This window comes from Danio aesculapii, chromosome 3 (assembly GCF_903798145.1).
Source record: "Danio aesculapii chromosome 3, fDanAes4.1, whole genome shotgun sequence".
NCBI lineage: Eukaryota > Metazoa > Chordata > Actinopteri > Cypriniformes > Danionidae > Danio > Danio aesculapii.
In genome coordinates, this window is record NC_079437.1 from 2,797,618 (window position 1) to 2,821,477 (window position 23,860).

The following is a 23,860-nucleotide window of genomic DNA, read 5'->3' on the forward strand; positions in this document are numbered from 1 at the left end:
TCATTCGTATGTCAGACCAATGTTAAAACAAATCACGTTACAAGAGCAGAGCATTTACAAACTAATATTCAGAACTGTATCACCCTGGGGTCCAACCCATTATTTCAGTATGCTAGTCAGGAACTCTCACCGCTCCACTAATTCACTTGAAACCTCAACTCTACAGCGTGGGGTTTAATACTACAAATACACGTTGTAATGTCACAACAACAGATAATAGGACCAAGCACTGAAGTGTGTGTATGTTTTGTGTATATAGTCTTAATCCTAATCTAATCAGTTCCTGAGCAGCTTCAAGCCGTGTGTGTGTGTGTAATAACCGAATGAGGAACAGGTGTGTGTGAGCGGTGCATGACTGGACATGTAGTTCTTTAAAGTGGCAGATTTGTAGTTCTTCAGTGATCTGCACAGGCTGGATCGCTGGTGACCGTGACATAAAGGCTGTAAAGTCTCCGTTTCTAATAGAGAGCAGGTAAAACAGTCAACTTTGGTTTTTCGTTCACTTTCTGAGGTTTAACCATGTCGTAAAAATACATTCGTAGTGACATTATACTGTAGTCAGGCTAGGACAATTTAAAACACACTTCAGGTATTTATAAAGAGTAAGAGAAAATACAAAAATGAAATCAGAGACAAACCTATAGTGACGAAATGTCTGTTATATGTAGTTCTGTGGTTGGTAACATATCGGAGACTGTAATGGGCTGTATGTGTTTATATATGTTCATTTATTTAGTTATTTAATATAATTACAGACGTTACAGTAGGCTGTTTCGCACTGTCATTGCTCTGCAGTTATAATCAACTCATGTTCATAGAAAAGTTAGTAATAAACATTTCTACACAAGTATTTATGTGTATGAAGCGTCTGTTTTATGAGAAGTGCTTCTCATATGATATGTGAGTGACCTGTACAGCTTTACTGTAGACATTTCCTTGAGCGAGAATGACGTCGACTGAAACTTTCTGTCGTACACCACGCCCACCAAAAGGGTACCCTTGGTAGTGGAAATGCAAGCCTGATAAAGGTGACCCGTACCAAAACGAACCGTACCGTACCAGTCAGTGGAAACGAGCCATAACATTATCTTTGTGAAGTCAACTTGTTGCTTTTAAGGCAATTGGTTTACTCTGTTTAAGTAACGAATCACTTTTTACAGTGTGGTGAATCGTTTAAACTAATTAAAATGTTAAATTCAGGGAACTTAAAATATTAATTAAGGGTTTTTGCTGCCTAATGAGTAAGTTAAACACACCTGTTTAAGTTTTGATGCCAAAACTTGATATTTTAAGTAATGTCAATTATATTAACTTAATTTCTTTAGTAATGACAACAGCGGGGTTTAGCCTACAGTGTGGAGAGGGCCGGATACAAAACACATGGAGTGTGGAGCAGTAGAAATTCTTGCTGCTTCACTCCGCTCACTATTTACTATAGTATTATTTCATGTGTGGTGTCTGCTGTAAATTACATTGGTTTGTTTGTCCTATGATGAGTTGAGTTAAAACAAGAAGTTTTATTTAATGTTTTTTGAGGTCATTTATTTATTTATTTATTTATTTGTTTATGTATTTATTGTCTGCTTAACATTGATTCTGAAATGATTAATTTGACTGAACCTGATTTCCTCCTGGAGCCCGGTTACCGCTGTAAGTCGCTGTTGCTGTGATTGTCCTCTAGATGGCAGTAGTACACAGCACACTGATAGCGGAGGCGCTGGAGTAAAAGCTCAGAACAAGCAACATTAAACTCGTGTTGAAGATGAGAAGAAACAAAGAGGCTACACTTCAGCTTTTATAAACTCTAGAGAGATTATTTAGCGAACACGACACAACTCCTGCCTTTATTCATTATATCCTGGCTCTTGACTGTCAATTCCTCTGTGAAAGCGATCAGGAATAGCGGACTTTTAACGTGTTCATATGTAAACAGGTAACGTTGTGTTTCTCTCCTTATTTATTAGTTCAGATTCCTACTTTCTCAATATTCAAGTGTTTTTCTCTCTGCTGTGTTCCTCTTCAGTGTCGGTTCCCGCGCTGTTTTCAGCTTTGTTTTTGCTTGGTTTTGGCCACTAACCTCTTTATTAAAGCTCTCGATGTAAAAGCTTCTCGCGGTAAAAGCACAGGTTATGATTCCTGTTTACTTTCACACATTCTTATACTTCAGGATTTGTCTGATCTTTATTAGCGGCAAATCAAATGCTGTGTTCACTAATTTCACCCTCATGGACAAATACTGTAGTCATTTATAGTAAATAGTGTAGTATAAACAAGGGTGCAATTCTGGTCTGAGAGGTGGGGTGGACCAAATCTGAGTGATGGTGATACTGTAATAGTGGAATGTTGGTGATAGTTGTAGAAATTTTAGAAGAGTTTATTTAGTTGTTTTTAAGAGTAAAAGAACAAATTTGGATATTCGATATTGGAGTGTGCGGCGGGTGGTGGGCGCGGGGAAAGGTGACTGATCTTTAAAGAATGCCACTATCACTATCAGTGGTGGGAGGTGGCTATATATCCAGGATCTTCAGGATTTCACACTACCTCAGCTTGCTAAATTATTTTTATATTATTTTATTGGGACAATGTATCTCCCTAAATCATTAATTCTTCTTAAAATGTTTATATTAAATGCCTAAAAATAAAATATATATAGACTTGCAAACATACGTGAAAAGTAAGATCCTCTTCCATTCGCATTGTAGCCATCCCTCCCTTTCAAAGGTACTCGTAAAGGTAGTCAAGGCTACTTTTTATGTAATTTAAATATTAGGCCTGCTTGAATAAATTTTTTTTAATTGCCATAAGGACGTGTTGTAAGGTACGGGCGTATGCTGGAAGAAAAGGAGCCAGTCAGACAGACTTTTTAAAAACCTTTTTTTGTTGTTGGAAAAAATCATTTTTAAACAGATTTCGTTTGGTATCATTTTATAGGCCTATTTAGTGTATTTTTGTTCAGATTATCAACAAGAACAACGAAACATTTGAGGCGAGTTATTCAAGACTTGCTTCTAAATAAAAAGGCCTAGACTTATTGTCAGGAATTTGTTTAAATAATTAAATAAGCTATAACCGTGGAAATCAGTTAACATTTAGCATGGGCTTATATTCTATTATCATTTTAAAAGGCAAAACAATATTGATATTATCATTAAAGTGTTTTATTTTTCTGTCTTGTAATAGGCAGAGGTTAAACTAAATATTGTTCAGCAAAGCAGCATATAATCTAACCTCATTTAACCATAAGACATCCGCTGCAAATTCACTCATGCACAAATTTATAACACTGCAAACCTGACATTGCAGGCCGACTTTGCAAATGCCACCAATTAGGCTATTTGTTTTAACAAATCTTACTTGTTAAATGTCAGAATCCTATTTGTTTTTTACATCAAAATTTCATATTTACTTATGTAAGTTTTCTTGAAAAGAATTACATCAGTTCACGACTGACTATACTACAATAATGTCAATTCCATTTCAGTTCCTAATGACACTATCACGTCTTTTTCAAGAAAACAGCTGCTTTAGAACTTCAAATGTTCAACAACCCTAACAGTATTATACGTCTTAACAATAAAACTGAAGAAATAATAATAATAATTACCCCGATGAGGTTCGAACATGGGTCGGCGGAGTCGTAATGCAATGTGCTGACCACTGGACCACATGTAGCACTGTTACATATGGATCAAAACTTATGCTGAAATAAAGTCATGTCAGATTTATGAATGCAGTGAATCATCTGATTTTCATTGAGCAGGTGTAATATTCATTAATATTAATTATTCAAATTCTTGTTTTCACTAAGGTGCCGCTGTTTGGGGTCGAATTATGGTACATCATCATTAACCTGCAGGCTGCATTCTGCTCACGGGGCTGCGAGAAAATAAATAATAAAAGCGAATCTGCTGGCAAAATAATGAGTAAAAAGAGTGAGGCTATGGTCAAATAATAAATTAATGAATTAAAAAGTTTGACTGCTGAGAGTGTGAGCAACTAACGTTGTGATAACGTTATATCTAAAAAAGTGAGGGGGACATGTCCCCCCTGTCCCCCCCGGGAATTGCGCCACTGAGTATAAATACAAAACACCCAACACTCTACTACATTTTTAACAACTATATTACAACACACCACAGTTTACTGTTAGTAAAAACCATGTTTACTACAGTATGCAGAGCATTTCTCATTCACCATAGTTACTGCTTCAACATTCAGTAACACAGTTGTACAATACACTTTATTATAATATGGTTCAAAACACTATAGTATTTACTATAAATTACTGTAGTATTTTTAATGTGGGTAGTCATAAAATTGTCTAGAATTTTGGGTAACACATTAAAGTAATTGACATTATAATATTGTCAAGATAAAGGTTGATTAATGCCTTTACTAACATGAACAAACAATTAGTAATACATTAATTACGGTATTCATCCATCTTTGTTAACATTATTTAAGTTCAACAACGTTAGTTCATGTTAAATCTCTGTTCATTAACTCATGTTAAGAAGCACAACTTTGGATTTTATTAAGGCATTAGTAAATGTTGAACTCTGATTAATTTACAGAATTATTCAGACTTAATATTAGTAAATACATGAACTAATGGACTAAAGTTATTGTAAACTATTACTGAACTATGAAATATTAGCTTTGTGTAAAAACAATAATAGGCTGTAAAATTGATGAGCTAAAATAATTATTTATTAATGTACTGTAAACTTTATTTGCATATTAACAAGCTGTAATTCACTAAATATATAGACAGCAGCTCGTTGTGTTTTTCTGGTTTATTTTTATCTTTTTGGAGCAAGAATCAAGGTTTGATCAGTGTTTTATGCATTTTAAAGTCTTTAATTTCATTCCATTGTCCAAAATGAATATACTGTGTAGACGTTGTTTTCCAAAGTTTGCCTTAATTTAATCTGGAATATTGGGGTGCAGTGTAGTTTATGAAATCAGTAAAATCTTGCTGATGGATCATAATGAAAGCGCAGTTGTTGCCTCATGCCTGTGATAGAGCAGACAGAAATAGTCGGTCACATACTCATTTCATTTCATTTCATTTATTATTTATTCATTTTTTTCCTATTTTTAAAAATTCTAAATTATTCTAAAATATGTAATCGACCAATTTGCTGGGTAAAACAATCACAGTCGGCCATGAAAAATCAAGATCAGTACATCAGTGTTATTATCGATGATGTGTTGTGCTAAATTGGAGTCAAAGTGCATTACACACCAGATGCACCGCAGCACGGTGCGCACATGACAGTTGGAAGTATCACACACCAGACGCGCACATTCACATGTTATTTAAAATGAAACTATTCTGATGGCTGCTCAGTGGCGTGGCAGAGATATAAACAGTGTCCTGAGTCGTCGTCTTTTTTTTAATTATGGGGGGGAATTATGTATGCGAGTAAAAAACTGAAATGTAGCATTTAATCTCTTTTGATTAAACATAACACCTAACATGTCAGAAACTTAAACGTTAAACATTAGCATATGAATACATGCTATCAGTGCTTCTCACAGGTTTGAAATATACTTGCAGTGGTAGCCGAATTGAAACACACCATTTACCCACATCACATAAATAGTTTCCTATATGCGACAAACAAAACATATTCAAATTTTTACAATAATTTTTCTTTATTATGACAATCTTTTACACTGTTTACTTTCAATGGGTTAAAGTAAAAAAACCTTACCTGTTCAGGAGCCATGTGCACCGCTGACAGGTCAAATCTGCCTCTCTCTCTTTCAAGTTTAAAGCATATTTGAATGCAAAAGCATTTTAGATATGTTTATAAAATAGCCTATGTATTATAGCCTAATGACATCATCAAATTAATAAAATATACAGCAAATGAGAAATAAATGACAGAAAAAGGAATAAACACAGACAGAATCTCTACAAATGATCAAATTTACAAGATTTAAACCTGTAGATTATTTAAAGAAGGCAAATGTGTTGATTAACCATTACTAATGGTGTAGGTATATTTTGCAGTCAGTTTAGACCAGTCATTTCGTCTTCTCTGAGTATACAGTAAAGTTTTTCTGAGTCGTTTAGATTCAAGAATAAATTATTGCATGTTTCTATCGCAACTGTGAGCAGTCAGCTGCAAAGCCAAGCGAAAGTAGGTTTAAATAAAAATCCGCATACGATTAACGAATGACAGCTTTAGAAAGCAAAAGTCAAATCCTGGACATTTTAGGACATTTACATTTAGTCATTTAGCAGACGCTTTTATCCAAAGCGACTTACAAATGAGGACAAGGAAGCAATTTACACAACTATAAGAGCAGCAGTGAACAAGTGCTATAGACAAGTTTCAGGTGTGTAAAGTCTAAGAAGCAAAGCATTAGTAATGGTTTTTTTTTTTGAGAGAGTGAGAGAGAGAGAAGAGGCACAGTTAGTGGTATAGCCAGAGAGGCAGTTAAGATTAGGAAGGAAAGTGGAGACTAAACAGTTGAGTTTTAGTCGTTTCTTGAAGACAGCAAGTGACTCTGCTGTTCTGATGCAGTTAGGGAGTTCATTCCACCAACTGGGCAGATTGAATGTGAGAGTTCGGGAAAGTGATTTCTTCCCTCTTTGGGATGGAACAACGAGGCGACGTTCATTCACAGAACGCAAGTTTCTGGAGGGCACATATATCTGCAGAAGTGAGAGCAGATAAGGAGCAAAGCCAGAGGTCGCTTTGTAAGCAAACATCAGAGCTTTGAATTTAATGCGAGCAGCAACTGGCAGCCAGTGCAAACGGGTGAGTAGCCGAGTGACATGTGCTCTTTTGGGTTCATCATAGACCACTCATGCTGCTGCGTTCTGAAGCAGCTGAAGAGGTTTGATAGAATTAGCTGGAAGCCCAGCTAGTAGAGAGTTGCAATAGTCCAGTTTGGAGAGAACAAGAGCTTGAGCAATGAGTTGAGCTGTATGTTCAGATAGGAAGGGTCGGACCTTTCTGATGTTATAGAGAGCGAATCTGCAAGATCGAGCAGTTCTAGAAATGTGGTCAGAGAAGTTCAGTTGGTCATCAATCGTTACTCCAAGGCTTTTTACCATTTTGGATGCAGTAATGGTTGCCCCATCCATCTGGATTGAAAAGTTATGGTGAAGAGTCGGGTTGGCAGAAACTTCAAGCATTTCCGTTTTCGCGAGGTTAAGCTGGAGATGATGATCTTTCATCCAGAGTGAAATGTCTGACAGGCAGGCTGAGATGCGAGCTGGAACCGAGGGATCATCAGGGTGAAAAGAGAGGTATAGCTGGGTATCATCAGCATAGCAGTGGTAGGAAAAACCATGTTTCTGGATGACTGTTCCTAAAGATGCCGTGTAGATAGAGAAGAGAAGTGGCCTAAGAACAGAGCCCTGAGGTACCCCAGTGTTTAGATGCTGTAGGTTGGACACCTCTCCCCTCCAAGACACCCTGAATGACCTGTCCGAGAGGTAAGAACTGAACCATTGAATAACAGTGCCTGCAACGCCCAGTGACTCAAGCGTAGATAGCAGGATCTGGTGGTTTACAGTGTCAAAAGCAGCTGATAAATCCAGCAAGATGAGGACAGATGATTTAGAGTCTGCTTTAGCAAGTCTGAGATCCTCCAGGACTTGATTGAACCAGGACTTGATTGAGTCCAGGACTTGATTGAACACTACTTTCTCCAAAATCTTGGCCATGAATGGAAGCAGGGATACCGGTCGGTAGTTTTCAAGTAGCATGAAAAATTCCTTATTAAGGACATTTAGAAACCCAGCCGAACGAATTTGCCAAAGACGTGCCAAAAACGTCTTTGTAGGTCTGCAGTGGGAGGGTGCTGAACGTTCACGGGCACACAGAACGAAATGAGTAACAAGAGAGGATTTTCACAACATCGATCGTGGATGTTTGGTTAAATTTTGCGGATAAAAAACAGTGTAAAAGAATGATAATAACTGTATAGAAACGTTCCACTAAATATACTCAGACGGCCACTCAAGTAAAGTATATGTGTGGCAAGCACTGAGTCAGACTATACAGATAGTATAAACTTTGATTAGCCATCTTGCTAGGAATCTTTAACCCCGTAAAATAGGCGTAGCGCCTTATATTTTTCATCACCGCATTATCTGATGGCCGAATTGCAAATGAATCGTTCAAATGAATCTAATGAGTCATTTAGAGTGGTTCTTCTTAATGAACCGAATGATCCAGTCCAGCAAATTCAACTGATTCTTTCAGACCAATCTGAGAACGGATGAGCTGTTAATACTGCACATGCGTGACTTAGAACTTTCAGTTTTGTTTTGTTTTTAAATGCATAATATATAACAAATGGTTGTGTATTTAACAAAAACAAGTTATTTTGAGTCATTTAACTCAAGTCCAAGTCAAGTCTCAAGTCATGACAGTCAAGTCCAAGTCAAGTCGAGTCTTTTTTGGGTATTTCTCAAGCAAGTCTCAAGTCCTAAATTTTCAGACTTAAGTCTGACTCGAGTTAAGTCATGTGACTCGAGTCCCCCATCTCTGCAAACATATACACAATGCAAAAGTAAATAAATCAGAAAATAATAACAGTAACATTATTTAACTGTTACAACCTTCATAGAAGGTAGTCATTTAAATAATCCTCTTACTCCTCATTCCCATTATTCTGACTTATATTGCATTGACAAGGAGTTTTCACAAGCTGAGACTCTTTAGTTGTGCTTGTAATATTACAATCAGGGTTTAGTTAATATACTGTAAGTTCAAATGTCACCAATGTTAATAGGTGAAACCTAAAGTGACGATGAGGTCCTGAAATCTATGGAAACAGTGTTAAAAAAGGTCTTAAAAGGTAATAAATTTCACTATATGATTTCTGTATATACCCTGAAAATGGCATTGTCCACTGAAAAGGCAGAACACGCAGTGAACCTTCATCCACCAGTGGACTCCGTCATTGGGCCAACTGGATGGGCCCTTATAAAATATATTATTATTATTATGTCAGCGTGTTGTTATGTAATTTAAAAGGCAGTCTTTTTTCATTTTATTTCAGGCCTGATGGAGGACACACACCGTCATGAGAAAATGAGTGAAAAAACTGACTCAGTGAAGAGAAAAGACAAAGAATGTGTCACCTGCCCTCAGTGTGGGAAGAGTCTGGCACACAAACAGAGTCTCAGGAAACACATGAAGATCCACACTGGAGAGAAACCATTCATATGTACTCAGTGTGGGAAGACTCTTGCAAACAAACAGAGTCTCGGGTGTCACATGAGGGTCCACACCGGAGAGAAACCGTTCACATGTTCTCAGTGTGGGAAGAGTTTCAGAAACTTATCAAACCTTATTAATCACATGATGATCCACACTGGAGAGAAAACACATCAATGTGATCAATGCAGCAAAACATTTTTGAGGGCTTCAGATCTGAAGAGCCATCTTAGAGTTCATACAAAGGAGAAGCTTTATCCATGCTCTGACTGTGGAAAGAGTTTCAGACATCAAGTTAGTTTAAGAAATCATCAGAAGATGCACACCGGTGTGGGAGAGTACAGGTGCTTTGAGTGTGAGAAGACCTTTATTTCGGCTGAAAATTTGAAAATACATGAGAGAATTCACACTGGAGAGAAACCTTACATTTGTTCACTGTGCAATAAGAGATTCAGTCAGTTTGAACAAATGAAAACACATGCGAGGGTTCACACTGGAGAGAAACCGTACAAGTGTTCACACTGTGACAAGAGATTCAGTGATTCAGGAAATCTGAGACAACATGTAAGGATTCACACTGGAGAGAAACCGTACAAGTGTTCTCATTGCGACAAGAGATTCAGAGATTTAGGAAATCTGAAAAAACATGAGAGGATTCACACTGGAGAGAAACCTTACAGGTGTTCCCACTGCGACAAGAGATTCAGACAGTTAGGAGGCCTGAAAACACATGAGAGGATTCACACCAGAAAGAAACTGTACGATCACACCGAAAGCAGCGAGAGCGTCAAAGTAGCCGTAAGTCAATGAGAGCTGGCGGTGAGGAGCAGCGCGGCACGTCTTGGCCGGTTTAGATGTCCACTGCTTGAGAGGAGTCCAGAGAACAAAGTCACTGTAAACTTTGGTTCCGACCACCACACATTTTCCCAAGAGTTTGATTATTGCGGTCGTCGGATTTCCAGTTATTTGCAATGTTTTCTTACATTTCTAATTGATCCTCCATAGTTAAATGAATTTGATAATAAGTGTGCAACATTGTCACTCTAGAAAGCATGTTTGACGTGGGAATGTAACTGATATGATCTGCTGCAACAGCCCCTTAAAACGGCCCCTCAGGGCTCTCTACTGGGACAGCATGCCAAATATGCTTTATAATCAATCGTCAGCTAAGTGTGAACTCTTGAATGTGTTGTGATTGGCGGATCGGATTTACGTCACCAGGAAGTGACCGTGTCACCGTGTCAGTGAAGCCATATCAGTTTGAGCCTGAGTCAGACACAGAAAATGAAGAGGACACAGCTGAAGCCATGCAAACGTGACTCTTGCAAGATGTTTCAGAATGGTGTGTTTTTGTTTTGTTCGTTGGTAAGAGGAGGAATGTGGTCAAGCCTTCAGCATTTGATAGAAATAAAGCAGATCAAACAGACCGAATAACTCTTTCTAAATAACAGATTTGCTCAATTATTGTCCTAGCCCACTCAGTACAATGTATTTACTATCGCATGCCATTTTATATAATGTGGTTTAACCTTGTGAGCGACAGTAGTAAACAAATTAATACAAATATTCCTTTATTTCATTTCCAGGTCATTGCAGATCCACATACAGGTTTATTACAAGAGAATGGTCAGGCAAGCAACGGTCGACACAGGGGCAAACGGATGTATACAGGCAAATCCAGGGTCGTGGTCATACAACAGGTGGAGGGTCAAAAGGCAGGCAGCAGACAGGAATAAACAATAAAACAAGGCAAGGGTCTAAGACTGCAAGGACATATGGTTAGGGATTGATGACGTGAAACTGATGTTTCGACACCCCAAAGCACAAGTGTTTGAAACACTGCACTGAAGCATGATCCGAAACAGCCAGGTCACATGATTGAGGTGATTTAAAACAACAGGTTAAGTGAATAAAGCGATTCAAAGCTTTGATCATTTCAGAAGCGTTTTGAGACTTGTCGAATCTGCGTTTGACTGACGGGGTCTGGAAAATCCTCTATATCATGTAGCCTAGTGGGCTATTGTGTGCTCAAAGTAACTACTGCAGAGTCTTGTACAAATACTCTGAAATTATGATTTGATGTATTTTAATAATGTTACTTTATGTTTTATAACCAAAATCAAGACACATTTATTCACAAAGTGTTCATTCGGATGTCAGACCAATGTTAAAACAAATCACGTTACAAGAGCAGAGCATTTACAAACTAATATTCAGAACTGTATCACCCTGGGGTCCAACCCATTATTTCTCTATGCTAGTCAGGAACTCTCACCGCTCCACTAATTCACTTGAAACCTCAACTCTACAGCGTGGGGTTTAATACATCAATTTGCTGAACTGTTTCTTTGCTAAAGCTGTTCCAGAGCAATACAGAAATGACCACTAGGTGTCACTGTAGAGACAGGTTTCAAAACGTTTCAAAGTTTCGACACATTAGCTTCGGCTGTTTCAGGGTTTCATGAAGCCTCGCTTTACCTACCACTGCGCGTTGTAATGTCACAACAACAGATAATAAGACTCAGCACTGAAGTGTGTGCATGTTTTGTGTATATAGTCCATCTAATCTGAGCAGCTCCCAGCCGTGTGTGTGTAATCAACCAAATGAGGAACAGGTGCGTGTGAGTGGTGCATGACTGGACATGTAGTTCTTTAAAGGGTCACGAAACACCAGACACATTTTTGAGCTGTTGACAGTCGTATATGTGTCCCACATTGCTAAAAACACTATAAGGACACAAATATTGGACTAAAAAGTGAAAATTGGTTGTTTTTTTGCGTTATTTCAAGCAAATTCATTCTTCTGGTTTGAAACAAATTTTTAGGCTGCGTCACGGCCATGAGATCTTAGCATGTATTCCAGAGTGTAGACTGGACGTCTGTACCTAGGAGTACCTTATGACGTCTCTGAGTGTGCCGCATTCATTCATGAGTAAGACTTTGTTCAAACCAATCAGCGCGCTCTATTGTGTATGCGTGCAACCTTATTAATATGCATGATAGCTGCGAAGACTATGTGTGTACAGTGTTCAGACGGCAGAGACGCCAAGCGGGAGAACATGAATTGCTTGGAGATACGGGTCGTCTGTTGCGTTTATAATTTGCTGCAGTGAAGGTTTTGTTTTTATTTTCCCTCTATGAGAGCGCAGCTCTCTGCAGTTAAAGTGTTTGTTTTGCCTCTGCGACACTCCCATTTTTATGCAAATTTTCCTTCCCTCTTCCCCTCCTCTGACAGAGGAGTTGGACAGAGTTGGACACGCCCACTTTCCTGACTTTTTCCAAAGTAGAGGTGTGAACAAACCCTGCTGAAACAAGGGGGTTTCATTACCCCCTTTAAAGTGGCAGATTTGTAGTTGTTCAGTGATCTGCACAGGCTGGATCGCTGGTGACCGTGACATAAAGGCTGTAAAGTCTCCGTTTCTAATAAAGAGCAGGTAAAAGGGTAGACTTTGGATTAATGAGGTTTCACCACGTCATAAAATGCCATCGCAGTGACATTGTACTGTAGTCAGGCTAGTTCAGGTATTTATAAAGAATATGTTTATGCTGAAGAAATAAAAGAAAAATTACATACAACAATAAAAGCAGGGATAGGCCTATAGTGAAAACAACACACTTTAGTAAATGAATAAATAATGAAACATGATATGATGTGGTATTTTCTTCATTTTGAGTAAAACTGCTCAACAATGCATTGATGCAGAGAACTCACTGCTAACGTGCTGGTTATCAGAATCAGATGGTGTTCATATCAATGCCTCCTTTAGTCCTTTCTGTGATAAATGTCCCGACCAGGAACTTTTATCTTTTTCCATATGATGTGGAAAAGTACAAAGATTCTGGAATGAAGTCTGTGTCATCTTAATCCAAAATGATTGAATATCCTGTACCAGTGAATCCTTCCCTTCTATTACTGAGCGATGATTCTACGTTGAACCTTTCCAAGCTACAAAAAGCTGTTTGGCTGGCTGGCTTAACTAAAAAATGACTAGCCCAACATTGGCTGCCTTCACAATAATTTAGACATGTACAACTTCAGGACATTATAATGTTGGAGTTATCCACAGTGTGAGTGAACTTGGTACAAATGAGTACATTAAAGATCTGGATTTCAGCTGCTGACAGAATCTCCTTGTTTATATCACAAAGAAATGATCAGGATCCAGGATGATTGTTTTATTTTGTATCATTGACATTTGATACTGTATTCTGTTTCTGTTTTTATGTTAACTTCTATTCATTGGATTATTCATCAGTTTCAGGAGACCGCAGGGGGGGGGGTATTTGATATATTTCATTATATAGTTTTTTCAACCTGTATGTTTTGTTAACAATTAATAAAACAATTTCTTTTAAAAAGAATCAGATGTTGTGACTGAGACAGAGGCCACTGAAGTTCTCTCAAAAGCTTCATATTAACCTAAACACATTTATCCCTTGTCCATCTGTATAAAATAAACCAAAAACGCAACATACAGGCATGTTAAACATTAACTTACCAGCGTAATCCATGTGCCTTTATCACGACTCCATCCCTGTCCCTGCCCGCTTCACGACCACCTGCACGCATGTTTATAAATACAAAATACTCCAAAATAAATAGCAACCAAGCCAAGCTTACACTTATATTTTACCATTAACCTACATGTGTAACGCCACTCATAAAGAACCTCTCATGTCTCTCTTCCTGCCTGCTTTGCTGCCAGGCGCATTGTGCTGCTACTGAAGTAAACTGGAGAATTAACATTAGAATAGCTTAATTAAGACAAATGTATATAACCGTTTAAATCTCTACTTACTGATTTAACTTTTCTCTTTTGTCAGATGATGAGCAGCTTGTGTCATCATATAACACATATCAACCAATCAGCGTGGGTGTCAAGGCAGAAATTCAAGCGCAACCAATCCTGTTAAACAGAGACGTGTGCTGTAAAAAGTGATTCGTTACTTAAAGAGAGTAAATCAATTGCCTTAAAAGCAACAAGTTGACTTCACAAAGATAATGTGAGTAAACCCATTGTAATCTGGAACTGTTCAGTTGACTTCATTTGTATAATTATGCTAATTGAACTCACTTATTAAATAATAAAATAAACTAATCACTTTTTTATAATACACCAATATAGATTCATTATATTTGTGTTTTTCCAGCTTTTCTGTATCCAGCAAAATGACATACAGTAAGATAAATCTGCTCTTCCAGACTCCAGTGTGTCTTCTGAACTCAATACAGGCTATAATTGTAGATTTGATCAACTTAATGAAGCACCAAATATGTAATATTGTAATAATTACAGTGGTTATTTAAAAACAGACGTGCTAAAACAGCCTGACACTGTAAAAAGGGATTAGCTGACGTTAAAAAGTGAGTTCAATTTGCATAATTATACAAATGAAGTGAACTGAACAGTTCCAGATTACAATGGGTTTACTCACATTATCTTTGTAAAGTCAACTTGTTGCTTTTAAGGTAATTGATTTACTCTGTTTAAGTAATGAATCACTTTTTACAGTGTGGTGAATCGTTTAAACAAATTAAAATGTTAAATTCAGAGAACTTAAAATATTAATTAAAGGTTTTTGCTGCCTAATGAGTAAGTTAAACACACCTGTTTAAGTTTTGATGCCAAAACTTGATATTTTAAGTAACGTCAATTATATTAACTTAATTTCTTTAGTAATGACAACAGCGGAGTTTAGCCTACAGTGTGGAGAGGGCCGGATACAAAACACATGGAGTGTGGAGCAGTAGAAATTCTTGCCGCTTCACTCCGCTCACTATTTACTATAGTATTATTTCATGTGTGGTGTCTGCTGTAAATTCATTGTTTTGTTTGTCCTATGATGAGTTGAGTTAAAACAAGAAGTTGTATTCAATGTTTTTGTTGGTCATTTATTTATTTATTTATTGTCTGCTTAACATTGATTCTGAAATGGTTAGTTTTACTGAACCTGATTTCCTCCTGATGCCCGGTTACCGCTGTAAGTCGCTGTTGCTGTGATTGTCCTCTAGATGGCAGTAGTACACAGCACACTGATAGCGGAGGCGCTGGAGTAAAAGCTCAGAACAAGCAACATTAAACTCGTGTTGAAGATGAGAAGAAACAAAGAGGCTACACTTCAGCTTTTATAAACTCTAGAGAGATTATTTAGCGAACACGACACAACTCCTGCCTTTATTCATTATATCCTGGCTCTTGACTGTCAATTCCTCTGTGAAAGCGATCAGGAATAGCGGACTTTTAACGTGTTCATATGTAAACAGGTAACGTTGTGTTTCTCTCCTTATTTATTAGTTCAGATTCCTACTTTCTCAATATTCAAGTGTTTTTCTCTCGGCTGTGTTCCTCTTCAGTGTCGGTTCCCGCGCTGTTTTCAGCTTTGTTTTTGCTTGGTTTTGGCCACTAACCTCTTTATTAAAGCTCTCGATGTAAAAGCTTCTCGCGGTAAAAGCACAGGTTATGATTCCTGTTTACTTTCACACATTCTTATACTTCAGGATTTGTCTGATCTTTATTAGCGGCAAATCAAATGCTGTGTTCACTAATTTCACCCTCATGGACAAATACTGGAGTCATTTATAGTAAATAGTGTAGTATAAATACAAAACACCCAACACTGGACTACATTTTCAACAACTATATTACAACACACCACAGTTTACTGCAGTAAAAACTCATGTTTACTACAGTAGGCAGAGCATTTTCTCATTTCACCATAGTTACTGCTTCAACATTCAGTTACACAGTTGTAAATACACTTTATTATATGGTTCAAAACACTATAGTATTATTCAAATAACTATAAGTTACTGTAGTATTTTTCACTTCATGAAATTGTGCAGAAAAGTGTAGTTATTTAGTTAGTTAGAGTTATGGGTAACACATTAAAGTAATTGGTATTATAATATTGGCAAGTTAAAGGTTGATTAATGCCTTTACTAACATGAACAAACAATTAGTAATACATTAATTACGGTATTCATCCATCTTTGTTAACAATATTTAAGTTAAACAACGTAAGTTCATGTTAAATCTCTGTTCATTAACTCATGTTAAGAAGCACAACTTTAGATTTTATTAAGGCATTAGTAAATGTTGAACTATGATTAATTTACAGAATTATTCAGACTTAATATTATTAAATACATGAACTAATGGACTAAATTATTGTAAACTATTACTGATCCATGAAATGTTAGCTTTGTGTATAAAACAATAATAGGCTGTAAAATTGATGAGCTAAAATAATTATTTATTAATGTACTGTAAATGTATTTGCACATTAACAAGCTGTAATTCACTAAATATATAGACAGCAGCTCGTTGTGTTTTTCTGGTTTATTTTATCTTTTTGAGCAAGAATCAAGGTTTGATCAGTGTTTTATGCATTTTAAAGTCTTTAATTTCATTTCATTGTCCAAAATGAATATACTGTGTAGACGTTGTTTTCCAAAGTTTGTCTTAATTTAATCTGAATATTGGGGTGCAGTGTAGTTTATGAAATCAGTAAAATCTTGCTGGATGGATCATAATGAAAGCGCAGTTGTTGCCTCAGCCTGTGATAGAGCAGACAGAAATAGTCGGTCACATACTCATTTCATTTCATTTATTATTTGTTCATTTTTTCCTATTTTTAAAAATTCTAAATTATTCTAAAATATGTAATCGACCAATTTGCTGGGTAAAATAATCACAGTCGGCCGAGAAAAATCAATCTCAGTACATCAGTGTCTTTATCAATGGATGTGTTGAGCAGGGCTGTGTATTGGCAAGAGCCTCACGATATGATACATGAGTCACAATACAATATGTCACGATACATGAGTCACGATACAGTATATCACGATACATGAGTCACGATACAGTATATCACGATACATGAGTCACGATACAGTATATCACGATACATGAGTCACGATACAGTATATCACGATAGAAGAGTCACGATACAGTATATCACGATACAGTATATCACGATACAGTATATCACGATACATGAGTCACGATACAGTATATCACGATACATGAGTCATGATACAGTATATCACGATACAGTATATCACGATACATGAGTCACGATACAGTATATCACGATACATGAGTCACGATACAGTATATCACGATACATGAGTCACGATACAGTATATCACGATACAGTATATCACGATACAGTATATCACGATATATTGCAATAGTTTGTATTTGTATGTTTGTCACATTATATTGATGATTGACTACTTGATAAAGGCAGCAGACTAATTAAATTTCCTATTTATTTTCGATCCATTCCAATTCATCAGAATTGCACAGTGCGATTGAACAGAGAGCTCACGGAAATGTATTAAGTGCATATTGTTGCTTGGAAAAACAATCACAGTCGGCCATGAAAAATCAAGCTCAGTGCATCAGTGTCTTTATCGATGGAAGTGTTGAGTTGTGTTAAATGGGAGTCAAAGTGCATCACACACCGGATGCACCACAACACGGCGCGCACATGACAGTTGGAAGTATCACACACCAGATGCGCACATTCGCATGTTATTTAAAATTAGACTATTCTGATGGCGCTCTGTGGTGTGGCAGAAATACGAACTGAGTCGTGGCTGGAAACCGCTCCAATTGGTCCACCGTTGTTATAAAAAAAGGCCTGGGTGTGTTTATATCACCCCAATATGACAGTCTATACACTATTCCTACACATATGTCTGTCCAAATAGCTTGAAAAGTAGATTTTTTACCATAGGTGCCCTTTAAAAGACAAATTTAAAAACGTTTAGCATTTAACACCTTTTACATGACATACCCACATAAAGTGTTTGTTTACTAGTCTAGTTATTGATTTGTATTTCTCTTTCTTATGAACCTTTTGTTAGATTTAGCTGTGTTTGGCTTATCTGTTCACTGGTAGGGTTGGGTATCATTTGGGTTTTCATTTCGATAACGGTGCCAAATCGATACTTTTAAAACGATACCGGTGCCGAAACGGTGCCTGAACCGATACTTTTGAGCCACAAAATTATAGTGGATGACTCTAGAAACATCTTTTATTTGCAAAATGTTTTGAAAAATTATTTTAATGGAACAATATAATAATAGAGGTGTTAACCTATACTGGTCTCACGGTTCGGTTACGATTATCATGTCATCGATTCGGTTCAATTTGATATTTCAGTGCATTGACGATGCTTTCCATACACAGTGTTGTATTTTGGGGTGTGGCTATAACAAGCTGTGTGTATAAACACATACACACATGGACACACAGCACCTCACTGTCTGTCATTCACACACATACACAAACATAGACAGCACCAAACAAACGCACACTCTCACACACACACACCACGCGCGTTTGCATGCTCGCCCACTCGCTCGGGAGCGATATTGTGAGACCGCCCACTCCTGTTAAAATTTATTCCCGCGCCGCATGAAATCTGGTCGGGTCCCGCGACAATGCACAGGTACAGCCGCGGGAATGCATACAGCCGAGAGGAAAGGAGAGGGGAGGAAAAGTCACGCCAGCAGGTGAAATGGGCCACAGTTAGAGAGAGAAATGGAGTACTTTCATTCCCTCAATCGCAGTGAAATAGGGGCTTCTGCTGTAAGTTCCAGTGAAACACTTTCCAGAAAACACACACAGTGAAATTTTTAAGTGGTTAGCGCCTGTAGTGTTGTAAATACCCGCACTCGCCTCCCTCGCGACAGAGCGCATATGAGATAAATGACGTCAGTACAAAGTAACCGGTTATGATTATTACTGAACCGATACCGAATTGTCCGCGTCTGCGATGCACCGAAGAAACAATAAATTTTTGACACCCCCAATAATTAAATAATTAAATTAAAGTTTAAAGTAAACATCAATTTAAATGTTATATATTTAATTATTTATATATATATTTCCATTGATCATTTGTGGGTGAGCATGAATTTAAGATTTGCATTATGAAATTACATTAGCTCACTACTAACCTGTGGACAGGCTGTCAGCAAAATACTGAACTCCTTTTTTCTAGGGTTGTGGCTTATGACTGTGTTTACATGGTTATCAGTAATCTAATGATTTGCCTTAATCTGAACAAGACAATAATATGATTAAAGTGTATACATGAGTTGCTTTTTGAATGTTTCTTTCATGATCCCGTCTTACGTGTTGTAGTCAGCACCACTTGTATTTTTGGGGGGCACATTTTAACAAGCATCACAAAATACTTAAAAAATTATTCAAAGTCATTTTTTCATGCATCACTCTGCAGTCTTCATAAACAAGATAATTAAATAGCTTAAACTCAAAATAATCTTCCTTCATTCATTTCATTTATTTGACAAGTCACTTTGTACTGGTGTAGGAGAACACATCTCTAACATTTAAGTACGTCAGGGCACATTGTTGCACCGGTAAACTTTAACAGATATGCCTACAGTTGAAGTCAATTAATTTTGCCCTCGCATTCATTTAAAATGTTTCTGAAAATTTTCTCAGTGTTTCCTAAAATAATAATTATTCTGGAGTCATAATAAGTCATATTGTTTATTTCTTGAATAAAAGCAGGTTTTAATAAAAAAAATTAAGGTCAGTATTAATAGCCTCCTTTTATATTTATTGAATATGTTTTGGTTTACACAACACATCAGTTACAAATAATTTGACTAATTATTTCAACTTTCGTAGTTATCTGATTAAGTCTTTAAATTACACTTTAATCTGAATAAAAGACTATAAAATACTTAAAGGGTTAGACAACGCTTACCTATGTGTGCCTTTGGTGCACCCCTTGATGCTTCTTAGGTCCTTGTCGCAGCACCAGTTGTACCGAAATTAGGTACCGAAATTCATATGCTGATTCGGTCCGGTACAAATCGGTTACAAAAGTACCGGTGCTATAATGGCACTGGGTTTCGGTACCCAACCCTATTCACTGGTGGCTCGCCAATGTTTAGGATTACTCTGTTACATAAAATAAGTAAGTTTACCAAAGTCATTATGGGGAGAAGACTTTATTAAAGACAGTGAATAGTACAGTTCCTCAGCAGCAATGTTAACCCATCAGTCTTCAAGTAACTTAACCCAAAGTGCTGTCTGTGAAACACTACTTCATAACAAAGGATATGACCCCGTCCAACCATGCTTGGGTTCCTGTAGGCCAAACAGATACTTGTTTGCTTATGAAACTATTTATACAATCTATCACTTTCATAAGGAGGTAGTCGTTTAAATAATCCTCTTACTCCTCATTCCCATTATTCTGACTTATATTGCATTGACAAGGAGTTTTCTCAAGCTAAGACTCTTTAGTTGTGCTTGTAATATGCTGTATTTTCAAATGTCACCAGTGTTACTAGTTGAAACCTAAAGTGACGATGAGGTCTTGAAATCTATGCAAACAGTTTTAAAAAAGAATTTCGCTAATGAATTTCGCTACATGATTCCTGTATATACCCTGAAAACGGCATTGTCCACTGAAAAGGAGTGAACCTTCATCCACCAGTAGACTCCGTCATTGGACCAACTGGATGGACCCTTATAAAATATATTATTATTATTATTATTATTATGTCAGCGTGTTGTCATGTCATTTAAAAGGCAGTCTTTTTTCATTTTTATTTCAGGCCTGATGGAGGACACACACCGTCATGAGAAAATGAGTGAAAAAACTGACTCACTGAAGAGAAAAGACAAAGAATGTGTCACCTGCCCTCAGTGTGGAAAGAGTCTGGCACACAAACAGAGTCTCCAGCGTCACATGAGGGTCCACACTGGAGAAAAACCATTCACATGTTCTCAGTGTGGGAAGAGTTTCAGTCAATTATCAAACCTTAATATTCACATGAGGGTCCACACCGGAGAGAAACCATTCACATGTTCTCAGTGTGGGAAGAGTTTCGGAGTATCAACAAACCTTATTAATCACATGCTGATCCACACTGGAGAGAAAACACACAAATGTGATCAGTGTGGAAAAACATTTTTGAGGGCTTCAGAGCTGAAGAGCCACCTTAGAGTTCATACACAGGAGAAGCTTTATTCATGCTCTGACTGTGGGAAGAGTTTCACACGGCAAGAAAGTTTAAGAAGTCATCAGAAGATCCACACCGGTGTGGGAGAGTATATGTGCTTTGAGTGTGAGAAGACCTTTATTACGGCTGAAAATTTGAAAAGACATGAGAGAATTCACACTGGAGAGAAACCTTACATTTGTTCACTGTGCAATAAGAGATTCAGTCGGTTTGCAGAAATGAAAATACATGCGAGGGTTCACACTGGGGAGAAACCGTACAAGTGTTCACACTGTGACAAGAGATTCAGTTATTTAGGAGATCTGAGAAGACATGAGAGGATTCACACTGGAGAGAAACCTTACATGTGTTCACACTGCGACAGGAGATTCAGTGATTTAGGAAATCTGAGAAGACATGAGAAGATTCACTCTGGAGAGAAACCTTAAAGGGGTGGTCTACAGTGTTTTTTAAAGGTTTGATTGTGTTTAAGGGGTGCAAAACAATGTGTGTTTGTTATTCATTTGTAAAAAATCATGTTATTTGTTCACATATCTTACCTTCATTTTATACAGCTACTGAACTATCATGAAAATGACTACTATATTTCCTGGTTCCGTCTATAACGCTCGCCCTCATCGGGCTCTGATTAGTCAGCTAACCTAAGTGAAGTTTATTTATAAACTAATTTCGAGAGTAACACGTGCTTATGATTGATCACTGCTGATCCCGCATAACCAGAGTTTCTTATTTTAGTTATCTTCGCCTAGAAGAATCTCCCTTTCCACTCCTACACCTCCACCTTTCCCTTTCTATGGTGGCCCAGTGGTTAGCACCAGGGGTGTCGCTAGACCTAATTTTACCAGTGCCCCAGTCAATGCTCTGATATATGATTTACTTCATATGCAAAGTGTACTCATTAAGAGTGGTAACCCCGGAATAAAGACGTTATTCTCTATGTGCACCGAACTACCGCTGGTAAAAGCAATGTAGTTGAATCAAAAAGCAAACTGACGCATCTCTGCATGTGCGCAGAAAACTATACCCGGGTGCGGGTGCCTCACACACCGCTCCTGCTGGACCCTGCTTGATGCGTTGCTCTTCTCCCGGTGCGAGTCCCGGTTGTTAACATGCACGACGAATAAAATACTTGCTGCTCACGCGCCACTCATGTGTTGTGAAATTGACGACCTTTAATGCGGAGGTGACGGCATGCAGTGAGTTTTGCAAATCTAAATCAGCACTATAGTCGAGCTCTTATCCAGCAGCATATCTCTATATAGCAATTTATAATCTGTCATCAGCTCTAAATAAGGGGGTGGGGAAGGGGTCTCTCAAGACCTACCTGCCTACCTCAAACTCCCCTCTCACTCTGCAAAAAGAGACAGAGCCCTGGGCTTGAGGATCTTATGAGCTCAGGGCTCTCTCCTGGAACAGCATACCAAACAAGCTTTATAATCCATCATCTGCTAAGTGTGAACTCTTGAATGTGTTTACATTTACATTTAGTCATTTAGCAGACGCTTTTATCCAAAGCGACTTACAAATGAGGACAAGGAAGCAATTTACACAACTATAAGAGCAGCAGTGAACAAGCGCTATAGACAAGTTTCAGGCGTGTAAAAGTCTAAGAAGCAATACATTAGTAGAAATTTTTTTTTTTTTTTATTATTATTTTTTTTTTTATAGAGAGAGAGAGAGAGAGAGAGAGAAAGAGGGCGCAGTTAGTGGTATAGCCAGAGAGGCAATTGCAGATTAGGAGGAAAAGTGGAGACTAAACAGTTGCGTTTTTAGTCGTTTCTTGAAGACAGCAAGTGACTCGGCTGTTCTGATGTAGTTAGGGAGTTCATTCCACCAACTGGGCAGATTGAATGTGAGAGTTCGGGAAAGTGATTTCTTCCCTCTTTGGGATGGAACAACGAGGCGACGTTCCTTCACAGAACGCAAGTTTCTGGAGGGCACATATATCTGCAGAAGTGAGAGCAGATACGAAGGAGCACAGCTAGAGGTCACTTTGTAAGCAAACGTCAGAGCTTTGAATTTGATGCGGGCAGCAACTGGAAGCCAGTGCAAACGGGTGAGTAGCGGAGTGACATGTGCTCTTTTGGGTTCATCAAAGACCACTCGTGCTGCTGCGTTCTGAAGCAGCTGAAGAGGTTTGATAGAACTAGCTGGTAGCCCGGCTAGCAGAGAGTTGCAATAGTCCAGTTTGGAGAGGACAAGAGCTTGAACAATGAGTTGAGCTGTATGTTCAGATAGGAAGGGTCGGACCTTTCTGATGTTGTAGAGTGCGAATCTGCAAGATCGGTCAGTTCTAGAAATGTGGTCAGAGAAGTTCAGTTGGTCATCAATCGTAACTCCAAGGCTTTTTACCATTTTGGATGCAGTGATGGTTGCTCCATCCATCTGGATTGAAAAGTTATGGTGAAGAGTCGGGTTGGCAGAAACTTCAAGCATTTCCGTTTTCATGAGGTTAAGCTGGAGATGATGATCTTTCATCCAGAGTGAAATGTCTGACAGGCAGGCTGAAATGCTAGCTGGAACCGAGGGATCATCAGGGTGGAAAGAGAGGTATAGCTGGGTGTCATCAGCATAGCAGTGGTAGGAAAAACCATGTTTCTGGATGACTGTTCCTAAAGATGCCGTGTAGATAGAGAAGAGAAGTGGTCC

At 37.9% G+C, this 23,860-nt stretch overlaps 2 protein-coding genes across 3 annotated transcripts; both read left to right on the forward strand.

Moving 5' to 3' along the window:
- Positions 1 to 1,605: 1,605 nt before the first annotated feature.
- Positions 1,606 to 11,548, forward strand: LOC130220654 (zinc finger protein 501-like). 2 transcript variants are annotated; one of them, XR_008836214.1, is made up of 3 exons: positions 1,606 to 1,933; positions 9,034 to 10,533; positions 10,778 to 11,548. XR_008836214.1 is itself a non-coding variant. In XM_056452873.1 (2 exons), the coding sequence occupies exon 2, from the start codon at positions 9,039 to 9,041 to the stop codon at positions 9,999 to 10,001; it is 963 nt and encodes a 320-aa protein (XP_056308848.1). In that variant the 5' UTR covers positions 1,606 to 1,933; positions 9,034 to 9,038; the 3' UTR covers positions 10,002 to 10,625. The 2 variants fall into 2 exon arrangements, 1 of the variants encoding a protein (XP_056308848.1); XM_056452873.1 differs by lacking the exon at positions 10,778 to 11,548 and having other exon boundaries at positions 9,034 to 10,625.
- Positions 11,549 to 15,273: 3,725 nt separating this feature from the next.
- LOC130220655 (gastrula zinc finger protein XlCGF7.1-like) lies at positions 15,274 to 22,513 on the forward strand. The gene is made up of 2 exons (XM_056452874.1): positions 15,274 to 15,456; positions 20,804 to 22,513. Exon 2 carries the CDS (start codon positions 20,809 to 20,811, stop codon positions 21,637 to 21,639), a length of 831 nt encoding a protein of 276 aa, XP_056308849.1. The 5' UTR covers positions 15,274 to 15,456; positions 20,804 to 20,808; the 3' UTR covers positions 21,640 to 22,513.
- The last annotated feature ends 1,347 nt before the right edge of the window (positions 22,514 to 23,860 follow it).

Bases quoted from the DNA above. Each gene is read 5' to 3' on its own strand.
- LOC130220654 (XM_056452873.1), top strand. From the start codon at position 9,039: ATGGAGGACACACACCGTCATGAGAAAATGAGTGAAAAAACTGACTCA.
- LOC130220655 (XM_056452874.1), top strand. From the start codon at position 20,809: ATGGAGGACACACACCGTCATGAGAAAATGAGTGAAAAAACTGACTCA.